Source organism: Dreissena polymorpha, chromosome 10 (genome assembly GCF_020536995.1).
Source record: "Dreissena polymorpha isolate Duluth1 chromosome 10, UMN_Dpol_1.0, whole genome shotgun sequence".
In the NCBI taxonomy this organism is placed as follows: Eukaryota; Metazoa; Mollusca; class Bivalvia; order Myida; family Dreissenidae; genus Dreissena; species Dreissena polymorpha.
The window spans coordinates 82,436,909-82,452,561 of NC_068364.1; the positions used below are offsets into that span (position 1 = coordinate 82,436,909).

Sequence of the window (15,653 nt, forward strand, 5' to 3'; positions counted from 1 at the left end):
TTCATTGCCGATACGTGCACATGAAAAGTATAAATGATGTATATAAAACCGGAAAATGAAAAATAAGATCTTCAACTGTTGTATGTTGGGATCAATTACAATTGAATTCGACCATCGATTATTATTATGGTGTTACTGTTAGGCTAGATTATGTTGCATTTAATTAATAAGAATGTCTGGCTTGGAATCAAAATAACATGGCAAATAATGAAACGGCAGAAACTATATCAGGAGCGCTATTTGTGCATTCACTACTTTCACAACGGACTGCAAAATACAAACATTCATTTATCAAATCACCGCCTTGGAAATAAACAAGTTGGGGTTGAAACCGGTTTGAGGCGTTCCGAAAGACCGAAATCATCAAAACTAAACTCGCCTCTAAACTATTTAAATTAAATTCTCCTATTAAGACATAAAATGCAAAACATGATAAAACGTCACGGTTGAATCGAAAACTTCACACACATTTTAGGAGTAATTGTGTCGTTACTATTGGGCATCTATTGAAACAATAAGAGGATACCTTTGAAAAATGAAACACGCGTTAAGAGTCTTGCAATTCATTTTCAGCATTATATACAAAGTCATTTATTATATGTTAACAAAGAATCGTTAGACCAAACGCAGCATTTTAAAGAGAATTGTTATATCGCTTTGCTTCAAAGAGCTTTGCATAGATATTCAACTATGGGAATAATGAATTGTAAGGTAAGAATATTTGCTTTTGCAATCCAAACTCCAATCTCTCTCACACGATGTTATAAAGCAAGAGTGGTTGGTAAATCACATTACAGCGGCTAAATGTGAAACCTTTTTAAGTCTTCCTAACTTAACTCAATCAAATTGTATTTTTAAATCAAATAATGTTTTGCGATTCATCTTAGAAATAACTGTCCACAATGCATCAGAGACGAATTGTGCTAACAATAGTCAATCGCAGGATGCATCCTTTTCGAAGCGTTGACAGGGATTAAACAGGAAATGAATTTAATGTAAAGGAAATAAAATAAATTCATAAATATGTAAGAAAGTTTCTCTCTGTTTCTTCATTGTCATTTAAATGGATTTAACCTATTTCAATTGATGGGGAAAAATATTCAGACGATTTAACGTTTAAATGTTTAAAAAAAAAATATATTAAGGTTTATAATATATATGTATTCCGACTGTTCGATATGCTAGGTATACGGTACGTTTGTGTGTGGTTTAGTGTTGTTGGAATGATAGGTAAGCTGAGCAACATACTACAAGAGAAATACTAAATACCGCTATTTTTTATGAAGCGTAATAGTTATAGACGATATAATATTAAAATTAATAGAAAGATTTTACAATTAACATAATTAAATGAGAGATGAATCTTAGGTGATTTCGAGTATTTACTTCTTTCAGCCGTGCCTCAACCAATAATAGACGTTAAAGTGCTCTCTGCAACTGCATTGAGGATCACTTGCGTGGTCAATGATAACCGACCCGGATTGAGAAAGATATATAGATCTCACAATGACATTGTAATTTCAACCATTTCTATAACACAAACCGAAAACGAATGTGAATTTGCGTCAATGCTTTCTATTGAACAGGTGTATTGTTCGTGTGTTACAATTAATCAAGTTGTGTGCGATGTTTCTGACAAGAACAATACACTTAAATTCGACCACTGGAAATGTGCAAGATTCATAAACAAAATACCTGTATTCAGCAGTCTTGAACAGGCACACGATAACGGTATGTTAAAATATTCCTTCTTCATTTTTAGCAAACTTTTTCTGATGTTAACTCCTGAACTTCATACCTTAAAACAATCGAATTTCGCGTATTAATTGACGCATCCATTACACTTATTTCTAGGTTGGAGATAAATTGATAGTTACCACGCTTAAGTAACACATAGGATTTTAATATATGTATAACTATATGTATGAGCAAGGATTGCACTCAATCATGTTATTACTTAAACGGCTTGCTTTTTGAAATCAACAACCATAAATGTTTTACTATATGCAATTACATTACACGCGATTGTTATTTTTTTATTGTTAAACATAAAATGTGAAATTGCGGCTGCGTCATTTCTGTGAATTCTCGTTATCGACACAACGTAATCTACTAAGTTCTGAAGTTATTCAACATGTTGTAGCAAATTGTATATTTATACCAGCAATTGTTAATTTAACTAAGCAATCCACGAAATGAAGATTTGCTTCCAACTTGTAAATGTTAGATATACACTGAGCAAAAACTCGACAAAAAGCCATTTTTGAAATTGTCGATTTAAAGCATAATGATTATGTATGATCATGATGATTATACGATATATACATACCAGTGAGATGTTCGTGTACTAATGCATGTAATTACAGTGACAAAATACTTTGTTTGACATCAACATTTTATGATGTCTTGAAGATTATAATGGTTAATTTTGACATGCATTTACACATAAGTTCCTGATATGGCAAAGGTCTACTATTTGGCCTTATTTGTTTCCATGCATGAATGATTTCTGCAATAATAACTAAGCGATATATATTGAGTCAGCGATTGTGTCCTGGGATACTTCGGAGGGTACATCGATTCCAGTAGATGTGCACATGATCAACACCATAAAAACGGAACAAGTACAAATGGATACAACTATCGGTAAAACTAATGCGTTAAGTTTTTCTTTGCCTTTTCTTTAAGTTTCGAAGTGGTATGTTTTGTTTCTCTAAACGCAACTAAATAAGTAATGCAGGCGTTCAGATTTCTCTTTCTTGTAATAATGATAAACTAAACAATAGAATAAATCTAAAGTGTAATATATTTTGCTTATGTTACATATTTTGTCAAAGGAAACAGCGATCTCACAAACTTGTCGCTTAGAAACAACCTATCTACAATCGCGCTTAAACAATCGAGCAATATGTCGGAAACCACTCCGTCGTTTGTTGATTTCAACGGTACGATAATCCGTGTTTTTGGTATTCATGTGTTATTTTTATGTTAAACGATTGATGCATAAATGCAATTACTCGAAACAGTCTATTTAACATATCAATAACTTCTAAATAAAGCAGATGTTATCTTAACAGAAAGTAGATACAGCTCTATGGAGTTGTTAAAAGATCGTGTATCGACATCATCTTACACCCATACACACACGTTAGATGACACAACTGGACTAAATGAGTCCCACTATATACTGAAAGGTAAGATGGCAAGAACTCTTATTAAATAGTTAACAGAAACCATTTTGAATTCCTCAAATAATAAACCCTTATTCCAAATATTCAAGCGGTGTTAATACTGACGCATGTCTTTGTTTCCGTTCTTAACTCTAAGTTGTGTTCTTAAACATATAATTAACCTATATAGTATTTGGATAAATCATATGGTATTCATCATTATAATGTATATATCTTAAATTTCACATATTTGCAGATGGTTTCTATCAAAGATTCATCATCGTCAGTGCTACGTGTATAGCAGTGCTTATTGCTGCTACGATAACGATTTGTGTATACAGAAATTACAATAGAAATTCAGGTTATATTTTAAAAGCATTGAGTTTTAAAAGAATTCATGTACATAATACGTTCAATACACGTGTGTTATGATCATGCGCATGCTGACTAGAATTTGGCAACACTATTGCAAATCAAGTAAATACATATATCTTAAATAATGACGACGCCATTATATAAAACAAACAAAATTGAAATTAAAACACATTCAAAGAACCAATAAAGTTGCATATATGTATGCCCTTATTATATTTTGAAAACGTTACTAAATGAATTTTGTTTGTACGGCAATACATTTGTGTTACAATCTTGTCAAATACAACCAAATCAACGCGATAAATCAGTAAGGTTGTGTTTGTTTAAGAACTAAGCACGAGCGACGCTCGTGGAATCGAAGCAGTCATTGCTCCCCATGAAGGTATTATTCAAATATCCAACTCTGAGAGGTTTTCCGAAGAGTTAACCGAAGGGCGAAATTCAAAGACAGACCATTATGAACGCATCCCAACTATACGGATGTCACCATTGGCCGACAGTTTTCCCCTACCATTTGGTAGACTGTCATTAGATGATCATGACATTGAACAAGAAGTTGTATCTGTGCACAATTACGAAATAATAATAGACGAAAATGAGGCAGGTTTTAACGGTAAGGAATATGTGATTCAATATGTGAATACACCAATTATGTGGCTGTAATAAGTGAAGGGTTTATCATAAACACTAGGCATATAAGGTATTTGAAATTTAAAGCTATGACATTCACGAGAATGCACAACTCCGTTTTATACCAATAAACACACCGATAATCAATCTAAAGTATGCATCATATGCAACTACATGTATGCTTTATTGAACATACTCATTCGTTAGACAATTTATTTGAAGAACTACTCATTTAAGGTATTTCGTTAGGTAAAACTGTACCCTTTGGTAAGTTGTTGATATTACATTACATTGGTTAGCTCATATGTATAAATAACTTTTAAACTGGGGACCTTGAATAACTTACTCAGCAAGATAAAAACATTGTTGTAACTCACATAAGCATAACATAAGGTATTCAGACATACCTGTTTTGAATAGAAAGTTTTTATCTACATGTTCGCATCATAAAGCAAGATTAAACAATACAGACCAATATTTAAGCAATTAAAGTTAAATGAAGTGCTTTATTTTCGGAATTTTGTAAAACAGTTTTAATACATATCATTCATTTTGATGGAATTCTAGCGGATTACATAAGCTGCATGTAAATCATTTAACTACATCCAATTTATTACAGGGTTGTGTTATATTTTCAATATAATGTCAGCCTAACCGGTACAGCATCTTTTGTAATGAATCCAATGTTTATCGAAATAATTGTCTATCTGATATAAAAACGGCTATTGATGGTACCTGAAAACAATTTTATTATGAACGGTTAATAATAGATGTTGTGAAAATGAAATGGTTACTAATAAGTATTCTTGCCAGATTTTAAAAGTTTTATTTATTTTTATGTTATTTATTGAATTACAGGGACACAACATGAACCAAACCTCCAACCGTATGTTTTTCTTTTAATTCAATTACACCAAGTATATTAAGTGTATTTTTGTAACGTATTTGCTTCCAAATTACAAGCGGTGTTATCATTTATTTTCAGTAAAACCGATATAAATCGATATGAGTTGTTATCATACAAAGAAGCGCTATAATGTAAACATGTACACCGTTTAAAGAGTCAATATTATTTAAGACAATGAACCACTCGTAGTGGCTTCCAAAAAAAGTTATTATTTTATTCCTTCCAGAACTGAGATGGTTCAATATCAGAGTCTGCTAAGAAAGGAGGCAAACGACCATTCCGATTACAGCATCTTCGAACATATATAGAATTTGTGGATTTTAGGAGTGTTTGTGTATTTGGACACTCATTTGTCAGTTTGAAATATAACAATTATATTGATAATTATTTATTGAAAGCTCAAGTGTTAATAATTGTTTTGTGTGCATAGATAATTATTGTCAAAAATGTATAAAAGCGTTTCCGGTCCTGCAAGAAAAGATACAAAGCGTTAAGAGCTCTCCGATGATTTATCTTGTTTTTATTTTACAACTATAAATGTACTCTAGTAAATTGACACAATTGAAAAAAACATTCAGATTTGCAAATTTTCGTTGTAGTTATTATATTTGCAAGGAAACGGTAATACTGAATATTTGCCATGCTATAAAATATTCCTTATATGTATCTTTTGACGATTTAAAAACCTGAAAATAAAAGGTTACGCGAAAGATTGAATTATTTTGAATTCTGTTGTTATCGTTATATTGTATGAAATTACACGGGTTGCTTATATAAAGTATAAAATACAACACAAATTATATCAGCATGTATTGAGGACTGGTTTGTTTAAGTGCTAGACCTTTACTTTAATGGTTAATTGAAGATTAATTTGTTTTTTTATTTTATTTTATTCTTTTTTAATGGAACTATTAAGTTCCAATTTTAATATAAATCAATTTAAAGCATTAAATGACAAACCGCAATACATGTCTATTAAATCTGGATATGAAAATATTTTCTTTCGGCCTGGTTATTCAAACGGGACGGCATATACGATATATATTTCTAATGAGACCACGTGTGCGGCGTAATAAGTGAAAAATGGCTTGTAATGCATTATACGATTAAAAAGTCAATTAAAACGGAATACACGGCCTGAATTGTCACAGAAGAACGCGTTCGATCTGTCGATGAATTATAATTTATTGTAAGCTACATTATTGTAATTAAATTAAATATATTTTTTAGTTTAAATAATTTAGAGCCAATATTTACGATTGTAGTGTCAACATTTTATGTTCGCAATCTTGAAAAAATAAATAAATAAAGCAAACAGGGGATATTAAGAAGATGATTAAGGAGCAATTAATCAACATTGACAAAGAGATGACGACAGTCCGCAGTTAAAAGGCATACATCACCTTCAGGACCCTCGCAAAGAGACCAGTCAGTATAAGGTCAGTGTTTTACCAGAGAGTGTCACGGTCATTAACCACAAGACTAAAAATGATGCGATCTCTATAACTACCTGCTTCAAGTAGATCCCAGTCCGTTTCAGAACGATAAAAAACAAGAGGCGGAGGACTAAAGCCCGTACATTATTAAGAAAGAGGTGAATTATGCAGTGCGTAATGTGAATGCGGTAATATTTAAGGTAGCGGACAATGTCCCTTCCAGGTAGCACGGAGGTGAGGACATGACTGCAGCAATTATATATAAGAAGATCTGCTTGGAAAGGAGGTTGCCAAAGGAGTAGACCCAATCTCTGGTCATCCGCCTACCGAAAATAGGCAACCAACATGTGCGAGAATTACCGCCTCATCAGCCTCATCCGCCATCCTATCAAAGTCATGCTCCGCAACATCCTTCACAGATTGAAAAGTATTAAAAGGGGATTATGAACTGCTGGCGAAAAAGCAGGCTGGTTTTACAACTAGGCGGAGCTAAGTAGAATGGAACAGATCTTCAACTTCAGAATCATAAGTGTGTAAACCTGCTACACCAATGTGAGCTCTTCCACAACTTTATTGACTTTTCAATAAATAGTTCAACCTCAAGTGGAAAGATGGCTTATGACAGATTCTAAAAAGGTCAAAAATTGACAAAAGGCTTGCCCAAATCATATAATTACTGTATTGGAACGCTAGCAACGCAGTACCTTTTAATAAACAGATGGGTGACACTAGTTGGCGTCCGTCAGGGTTGTTTACTCGCCACCGTCCAGTCCAACCTTTTCATTTAAGATGAAAATGTATGAGACCCTCAAAAACCACCACACCTCAATCGCAATTGTTGCCGGACTTGAGATTCGCTGTTGAAATTTATCCCATGGTTGGCTCTAACAGTGAACTCCAAGACCTGACCAATATGAAAGAACAGAGAAATACGGGATGGAGGTCATGGTAAACAGTACGAACAACACCTGCAAAGACATAACCGTGAACGGTAAGAAGCTGGAGGAAGTGACACGCGTCAAGTTATTGGGGGCAACCATGTTTAAGAATGGTACCAGTTTCACTGACGTCCGATAAGAATTGCAACCGCAGTGATGTCTAGTCCAACTTGTTGACGCTCTCAAATATTAAGCTTTTTAACAACTCTCAAAACATGCTCGCACAAACCAAGTATAAATATACGGAAAATTCTTTTGTATTACATGTTTCTTTACTACTGGAGTAACCGAAAACCATGAAATTATTGGCGAACTGTACACAATCTATCTGCATTTAGAAGACTCCGATCAAAGTTGGAACGCCACTAGTATTTCGATAATACTTGGGACTTCCTTTGTGCACAACAACAACGATCGCTACACTTCTGCGCACGAGTAACAGTGGCTCCTCTACCGCCCTCGCGGGTATAAAGACAGTAGACTTACTGCAATACCATGGCCATATGCCATAGATAAGTTTTACTGTGTGGTTCATTATGAAGACACGAGTATGGGATACATAAAACATGATGCTATACTTTATAATAAACTAATCTAAAACAGTCTGACAAATTATAACCCAAGACGATTTGGAAGTTTTGATCAGAAGTAATAAGAAGAATGTCAAGAGACAAAGCTTGAATGAAAATGCGCTTATTCGTTGGATAAGAAAAAATATAGTGAATCTATGGATAAAAAAAAATTATAATTGTGAAATCAACGGTTTTAACTCGGTAGAATAAATAAAAAATGAATCTATGTTAACCTCAGATTACGTGTGCTGATTGTAACGTTATTTTTTGACATCGGCTCCTATGGACATTTGGTTCTATGTAACCTACAGTGACCTATTTTCGGTGACATAAGAAAAGACGAAACATGTCAAATTATTCTTTAAATATATATATATAACGATATAATTCAAAGATAGTTTATCAGGATGTAGTTAATCTATGGATATGTCCCATCCTGTAAAATAAACAATTTCATATTTACACTTACATGTATGATGCATAATAATGATGATAATATAATAATTAATATATTTCATATACTTATTTATACTATTAAAAAGATGTCGTGTTCTAGTGGTCAATAACACCTAAACATTAAACATTATTTTGCAATAAAAAATAGTAACAAACATACAAAGCAACAAACATATATTACACGACAAGTACATTACATATCACATAACACACAGTTAAATTACCAATTGATGGAATTGAATGGACTCCTCTTTCCTCTACGCTACACACTCACGTGACAACGAGTCCAGATAGTAAAATATACAAAGAAGAATTGAATCCATTGTGCAACCATTTCAACAATCGCGTAAATATAAGATTAAACATAACTAACATGTCAAATTATTCTTTAAATACAAATGAAATAATAACAATGGATTGAATACAGTTCATAACAACCAAAATACAACATACCAGCCAGTGGAAATCCTGATTTAACACATATAATAATGACGTAGAAAATGTCAGCCTTTCTTCTCTAAATTCCCTCCAAATATGAACAATTCAACCAGAAATCCATACCCAATAGTTATAAAACTGACCTCAAGAAAATAGGTTACACATTAATAAAAAGGGTTAAAAACCACTCGGGTACACAAAAACAATTTACAAAAAAAAACCTTCAAGTCTGTATCACCATTTCAGGAGTTTGCAATTTCTTGTATTATCCTTTATTTAGTTTGTATTGCGCACAATTTTATAATTGTGCGTTCATCAAAACAATGAATCAACGTGAATTAAATACATATATGTCAAAGAAGAGATTGTGTTTCTTGTACTCCGCACTTCCTCTCGCATTATTTGAATACCGTCCATACAAAGCGAGAAAACAGTCTAAAAGGCAGGAAATCCGCAAATCCTGAAAAGAGTGTTATTCTTTTTGAACTCTTCAATTGCCATTTAAAGGTATATATCAAATGTAATTTTATTTAAATCGGTTTAATACTTTCTGAATCATACTCTGCACAATAAGCAGGCCATTTTGACTGACGGACGGACAATCGAAATGCTATTATTGTATGCTTTCCTTCGGGTGGTTATAGGAAACATCTATAAAGAAATATAATAAATATAAAACCAGTTCAAGCATCGTTCAATCTGACCCATTAATAATCATTGTTTTCTGTTTTGATTAACAGTCCTGCTCTTTGCAAACATTCCAAACTGACTCCGAATAACGCTACACCATGGGATGTCAAAACAATCAGGTAATAAATATTATTCTATATTATATATATACTGTGCATTTATCAATTACAATTGTTGCATATAATACGTTGTGTGTGCCTTCTTTGAAACAGTAATTCTGGTATTGCACGCATTTATCAGTAACTGAAATACATTGCAGTTATGAGCTCCCTCGCTGTTAGCCCACACAGTATCATCGGTCGCTCCGTCCAGACGAGACAGCAGTACATATGCCATGAATGCTGCATTACTGACCGATGCAATCAGAACCTTGACTTTCATAAAAAAACGTTAGACCTCAGAATTATTACAAAATGATTGACTCCACTCATATTCGATCAGATCGGTTTCTCGAATAGAGCATCAACATTTACCAATGGTCAACATTTCATTCCTCTTCGGTTTCCTGTAGGTATAAATTTCAACTTAGATTCGGTAAAATTGTCGTGACTGAAACAATCGATTGCAATTTAGTCCATTAATTTTGTAATATGTAATGTGTTCGCTTCAATTTTATTTTAGTTTAAATCTCGGTTTTCATCTCACTTTTGTTAACGCCAATGCCAGATCGTTTAAGTGTTATTGATTAATCGAATAACGTAACGACGAACGTGTTGCTTATTTAAAGCCATGAAAAAAGTTTATAATCAGTCGGTCATCCCATACCATAAGATAAGGTATATCTTTCTGATCGGGATTCTACAAATAAACACGATCTATAATCAATGCGAAGAAAGTATTTAGTTCATGCCTATTGTTGATTTCATTATTTTCTGAAGTCAACTTTGATGTGTGAACTCGTGTTCCTCTTTGCTGCTGCCGAGTGCACTGATGACGAAACACTCGACTGCGCTCGATTAAATACCCTTTTTTATGTCTGCGCAGATGTTCATCTGTGGCCTGTGGCTCGGTCAGAGCACTTAAGAGATATGAAAATTTTTTTTTTCTGAACTAACATCAGAAGTCAGTACATCATGTATCCGTTTCGCTATAAGAGTGTGGCAAACCTTGATCAAATATTATACAATAAGCGATATTTAAATTTCATTAAAGATAACTTCCCATCTCATTAAAGCTTAATAGCCGTCTGTTGTTTCTATTACAACCGACTCGAGCAATAGCATTGGTTTACTAAAATTATTTTAAGACTGATAATATTTGCACATAGTTGATGGAGACTGGGCGTAATAGGGAACTTGGACTCCGTGCAGTGTGACGTGTGCGAATGGCACTCAGGAGCGTACATGCACATGCAAAAATCCGCCCCCCCCAGCAACGGTGGCCTTAATTGTTCAGGGCCAGATCTTGACACTAAACTCTGCACAAAGCAGCTTTGTCCAGGTTAAATTACGTTGTTTTTCGTCTATTAAAATGATTTATATATACTATAAGCGATTTCATAGAAAGTGAAGTAACCGATAGGTCTTGTAAAACATTGTAAATATTATATCATGTTCAACAGACACTTCTACATATAACAAATATAATGAATTTTAATGGTCAACAACTTCAATAATCCAATAATCCAATCAAATATGATTTGTTTTTTAAATTTCCAAGTAGCACGTTATCACGCTTCGTAATGTTTGATATATTAAAATGTATAATTTGCAAAATGTATTCAAGTCCCCCGTTTCCAAACCGGATTAATCTTACCAGCAATATTAGAAATAACTAATGCATATTTTGATCACTCAGTGCATGGAAACTGGGCGGATTGGTCCAGTTGGTCTAGTTGCTCATTTTCCTGTGATGTTGGAATAATGAAAAAGACAAGAACCTGCAACAATCCAAGACCAGACTGATTTGGAGACACTTGTTATGGCGATGCTAGTGAATATACTGCTTGCCAAAATGATCACTGCGTTGCCCCGGGTAACAATATTATAATTTTAGGCGTATAAATTATACTATGTGTTGAAGGTAGAAATTCGCATTCGATATACAATTACAGCAACTAACAAAAATAAAAAGGAAGAATGACTATATTTTTCAATGGCAACTTGTAAGCCTTGACCTTATGGTCCCGTTCATCTAGTAAGTGTGTTGGAGAACCCAAGATATGGTCGCAATTGATTGCAATTATTTTACGTGGGCAACGATGAAACACAATAGAGATGATCGGCCAACTACAGTTCATCATTTATTGCTTTTGTTTCTTCAACAGTGCATGGCAACTGGTCCGCCTGGTCCGTATGGTCCACTTGTTCTTTCACTTGTGATGGGGGACTCCAGAAGAGATCAAGGTCGTGCACCAATCCTAAACCAAGCGCACTGGGCGACTATTGTTTCGGTGATATAGCGAATACAATGTTTGCCAAAATCAACCCTGCGTTTCACCAGGTAGTGTATTGGACGACAGTTTTACAATGTATATCTGTAAAAAGAAGGGTGAAATATCAAATAAATTGCCAAGGGCAGCAATCACACAAAATTAAAATGACCTGCCAGCTAGATTTAATGATTAATTGTTGGCGTTTCTTCATCAGTGCATGGCAACTGGTCAGCATGGCCGTATGGTCCACTTGTTCTGTCACTTGTGATGGGGGACTCAAGAAGAGATCAAGGTCGTGCACCAGTCCTAAACCAAACTCTCTGGGCGACGATTGTGTGGGTGATAATCTCGAATATACTATTTGCCAAAATCACCCCTGCGTTTCACCATGTATGATTAGTGTAGTGGACGACAGTTTTGCAATGTATATCTGTTAAAAGAAGGGTGACATATCAAATTAATTGACAAGGGCAGCAATCACACAAAATAAAAATGACCTGCTGCCAGCTAGATTTTATAACTAATTGTCGGCCTTTCTTCATCAGTGAATGGCAATTGGTCAGCATGGTCCGTATGGTCCACTTTTTCTGTCACTTGCGATGAAGGACTCCAGAAGAGATCAAGGACGTGCACCAATCCTAAACCAAACGCTCTGGGCGACGACTGTGTGGGTGATAACAGCGAATATACTATATGTCTGAATGATCCTTGTGGCGCAAGAAGTAAGTATAAATCATCATAAAATAACCTATGACTAAAGAAGTACTTAAACTACTCTAAATTGCCCACAAAAACAGTAAACACGTATTCGGTCTCGGTGTATTGGTCGTGTAAAAAAAGAAGAAAATCTGTTATTAAAATGCTTGTTCTTACAATTGATTTTTTGACGAATTTTAAAGAAATGTGTTAACGGTAGTGCATGTAAGTGGAATCGAATTATAGTGGTTTGCAAAATATACTATTTTACAATCGTTACAAAAATGACGTAGTGTTTTACATGTATATATTACAGATGGTTGCTGGTCGAGTTGGGGTTCATGGCAGAGCTGTAATATGTGGAGTGGGTCAGAAGCTTAGGGACAGGACCTGCACGAACCCAAGTCCTTCTGCATACGGCAAGGCGTGTGAGGGAAACACGGAGGCCTTTGCTGTGTGTGTAAACAGACCATGTGAGTAGATTCACTTTAGGTGGTTTTGTATAAAAAATAATACTAATGGGTTTTTATCGATTTTGTGTAAACTACTTGCGTTGAGTTTAATATTCGCTAAGTGGTCAGTGGTAGCGCTTTACATTTTTGCTGCCAACGGTCAAGGTTTCCAATGCAGGTTAGGGAAAACAATTGTATTAATTAAATTTAATGACAATATAATAATTTAACGCAACTCCAAATATTGACAAAAACACATCCTTTTGATATGCACATTTCCTTTTGCAAAGTTAAATTTAAATGAAAAATATTTCATAACTTTCTCGGAAGTGTGTATGCGAATCAAATGATATATACGTAAAGCCAATTATAAATATCAGGAGTTAAGATTAGACGCTTTATACGTGTATATGACATCTATAATTTATACTATTGTAGGTAACGTTGTAGCCTTCACTGCTCACGGGATCAACATTTTGTCAAATGGTGTATATTCATTTCCTTCTGTGATCTTCATCGAAGGCGATTCGTACAATTCCTTAACTGGACACTTAACAGCTAAGGGGGACGGGGTTTATTACTTCACTGTGGTTATCTGCTATTGGCCTCGAAATGCTTTGGGTTTCGGCATCTACAAGGGAACTGCCGATATGACCAGTGTTACACGCTTGTCGATTAACTATGCATATAATGAGGGGGACGCTACATGTACATCGGCCTCCTCATCTGTTAAGCTGAACAGAAACGTGTGGGTCAGGGTGCTAATGAATCGGCGTTACACATCAGAACTTTATGAAGCTATTAATGCTTGGAACACATTTACCGGAGCTCTGGTCCAAGAGCTCTAATATATATGTAATGTTTTTTTACCTTGAATTTACATTCGTTTAATTGCAGTCTTTTTTTCTTTTTCTTTTTTTCTGGAATGTCTCATTAACGCAAAATAAACTAACAATATCTTAAAATATGTTTATCAATACCAAATATAATGTCTTCAAAAATGTATCATAAAAAAATATTCTTACTGTCTCTGTAGACACTCGTATCTTTTCGGCCTATACCGTCAAGAGAGGAACTTATTTTCTCATGAATATGCAAACAATAAAAACTATGTCACAGCCAATGCTCGGAAATTTTGCTGCATTTCCATTACATTAAGGAAAAACGCAATATAAGATTGAATTAAAATCAACGTTTTCCAATTAGACTCGAAAGTACAATAAAGGTAAAGAAACATTATGATTTCTATCTTATATTGCGTTTTTCCTCGAACACAGTTTATATGTGCAACTGAATGGTGTGGCTGTATAATGCAATTAAACACAACAACAACACATATTCATGATCTTTCACTGCGCAGATCGAGCGCGCAAATCGAGCGCGAAAAGTTTTACGTGAGACAACGTACACAATCTGTACACCGTTCTTTATCAGGGTATAGGCCCATTCTCACTATGATGCCGGCGGAGCCCCGGTGCGTGATCCGAGATCTACCGGGATGAACCGGGGCTGAACCGGACCGGGGACGACCGGGATGAACCGGGGAAAACCGGGGCTCCACCGGGAAAGTATTAAAATGTTTAATACCTCCGGGATGAACCGGGAGTCACCGGGAAGGACCGGCAGCGACCGGCGCGGCACCGGGAACGACCGAGACGGCACCGTAGCTCCACCGGGGCCTATACAGACCCCGGCAGAGCTACGGCAATGCAGTTAGAGTCCCGGTATAGCTACGGGGTCTGATGCCGGTATAGCCCCGGTGAGAGCCGGCGGTGTTACGGTATACCGGGGCTCTGCCGGGACGCTACCGGCTTTCACCGGGGCTCAACCGGGGAACTACCAGCGACAACCGGGGCTATGCCGGGACGCTGCCGGCTTTCACCGGGGCTCAACCGGTGCACAACAGGCGACAACCGGGGCTCTGTCGGGGCTTCACCGGGATAAACCTTAGCCAGTCCGGGTTGACCGGAATTCTGCCGGGCTGTTGACCGGCTTCAACCGGGGCGGCACCGGGAAATAGTGTGACTGCGTTAAACAATTTCTAAAAATCATACCGATCCTCGCCGGTCGACCAGCGTTAGCAAAACGGGATGGACCGGGGCTCTACCGGCAATAGTGAGACTTGGGCTTAAGTTGATTTTCTTTGGTATACACATTTCAAAGGAAGTATGAGTGTTTCCTGATTTGTTAATTATGTAATAGAAAGCTATTTTAGGCTATTGAAAGTGATTTATTTGACGCCAACAATAACCGTTTTTTGCGGCCATGTTGTTGTTGTTGTTGTTGTATATCTTCACCGCCTATGTAGACGAACCTCTACCAGATCTGTAGAGTTGAACAAAAGGTTATCGTTCCCACAAGCAGTATCGTGTTGTCCTCCACCGTCTTTGTACACTGTAGTATATACACAAATATTTCTTTTCTTACAGTCTCTGAGCTTCTGTACTCAACAGCTAGGGTCAATCCGTATAAATTCAGACAAAGGGAGAAATTCGGACAAAACATCCTAAATGCATTTT

At 35.6% G+C, this 15,653-nt stretch overlaps 2 protein-coding genes and 1 long non-coding RNA gene across 4 annotated transcripts; all 3 read left to right on the plus strand.

Annotated features, from left to right (window-relative positions):
- The first annotated feature begins 945 nt into the window (after positions 1 to 945).
- Positions 946 to 10,922, plus strand: LOC127848555 (uncharacterized). Of its 2 annotated transcripts, XR_008034578.1 has the most exons (13): positions 946 to 1,230; positions 1,396 to 1,731; positions 2,545 to 2,646; positions 2,838 to 2,945; positions 3,078 to 3,194; positions 3,427 to 3,531; positions 3,874 to 4,158; positions 5,034 to 5,061; positions 5,161 to 5,185; positions 6,440 to 6,521; positions 9,663 to 9,731; positions 9,872 to 10,119; positions 10,880 to 10,922. XR_008034578.1 is itself a non-coding variant. In XM_052381088.1 (9 exons), exons 1-9 carry the CDS (start codon positions 1,179 to 1,181, stop codon positions 5,388 to 5,390), a joined length of 1,215 nt encoding a protein of 404 aa, XP_052237048.1. In that variant the 5' UTR covers positions 946 to 1,178; the 3' UTR covers positions 5,391 to 5,720. The 2 variants fall into 2 exon arrangements, 1 of the variants encoding a protein (XP_052237048.1); XM_052381088.1 differs by lacking the exons at positions 5,161 to 5,185; positions 6,440 to 6,521; positions 9,663 to 9,731; positions 9,872 to 10,119; positions 10,880 to 10,922 and adding an exon at positions 5,309 to 5,720.
- A 20-nt stretch (positions 10,923 to 10,942) lies between these two features.
- LOC127848567 (uncharacterized) lies at positions 10,943 to 12,013 on the plus strand. Its single transcript, XR_008034586.1, has 3 exons — positions 10,943 to 11,052; positions 11,410 to 11,586; positions 11,879 to 12,013. It is a non-coding gene; the product is annotated as an uncharacterized LOC127848567 (long non-coding RNA).
- A 521-nt stretch (positions 12,014 to 12,534) lies between these two features.
- LOC127848562 (uncharacterized) lies at positions 12,535 to 14,257 on the plus strand. The gene is made up of 3 exons (XM_052381099.1): positions 12,535 to 12,708; positions 12,999 to 13,155; positions 13,573 to 14,257. Exons 1-3 carry the CDS (start codon positions 12,688 to 12,690, stop codon positions 13,980 to 13,982), a joined length of 588 nt encoding a protein of 195 aa, XP_052237059.1. The 5' UTR covers positions 12,535 to 12,687; the 3' UTR covers positions 13,983 to 14,257.
- The last annotated feature ends 1,396 nt before the right edge of the window (positions 14,258 to 15,653 follow it).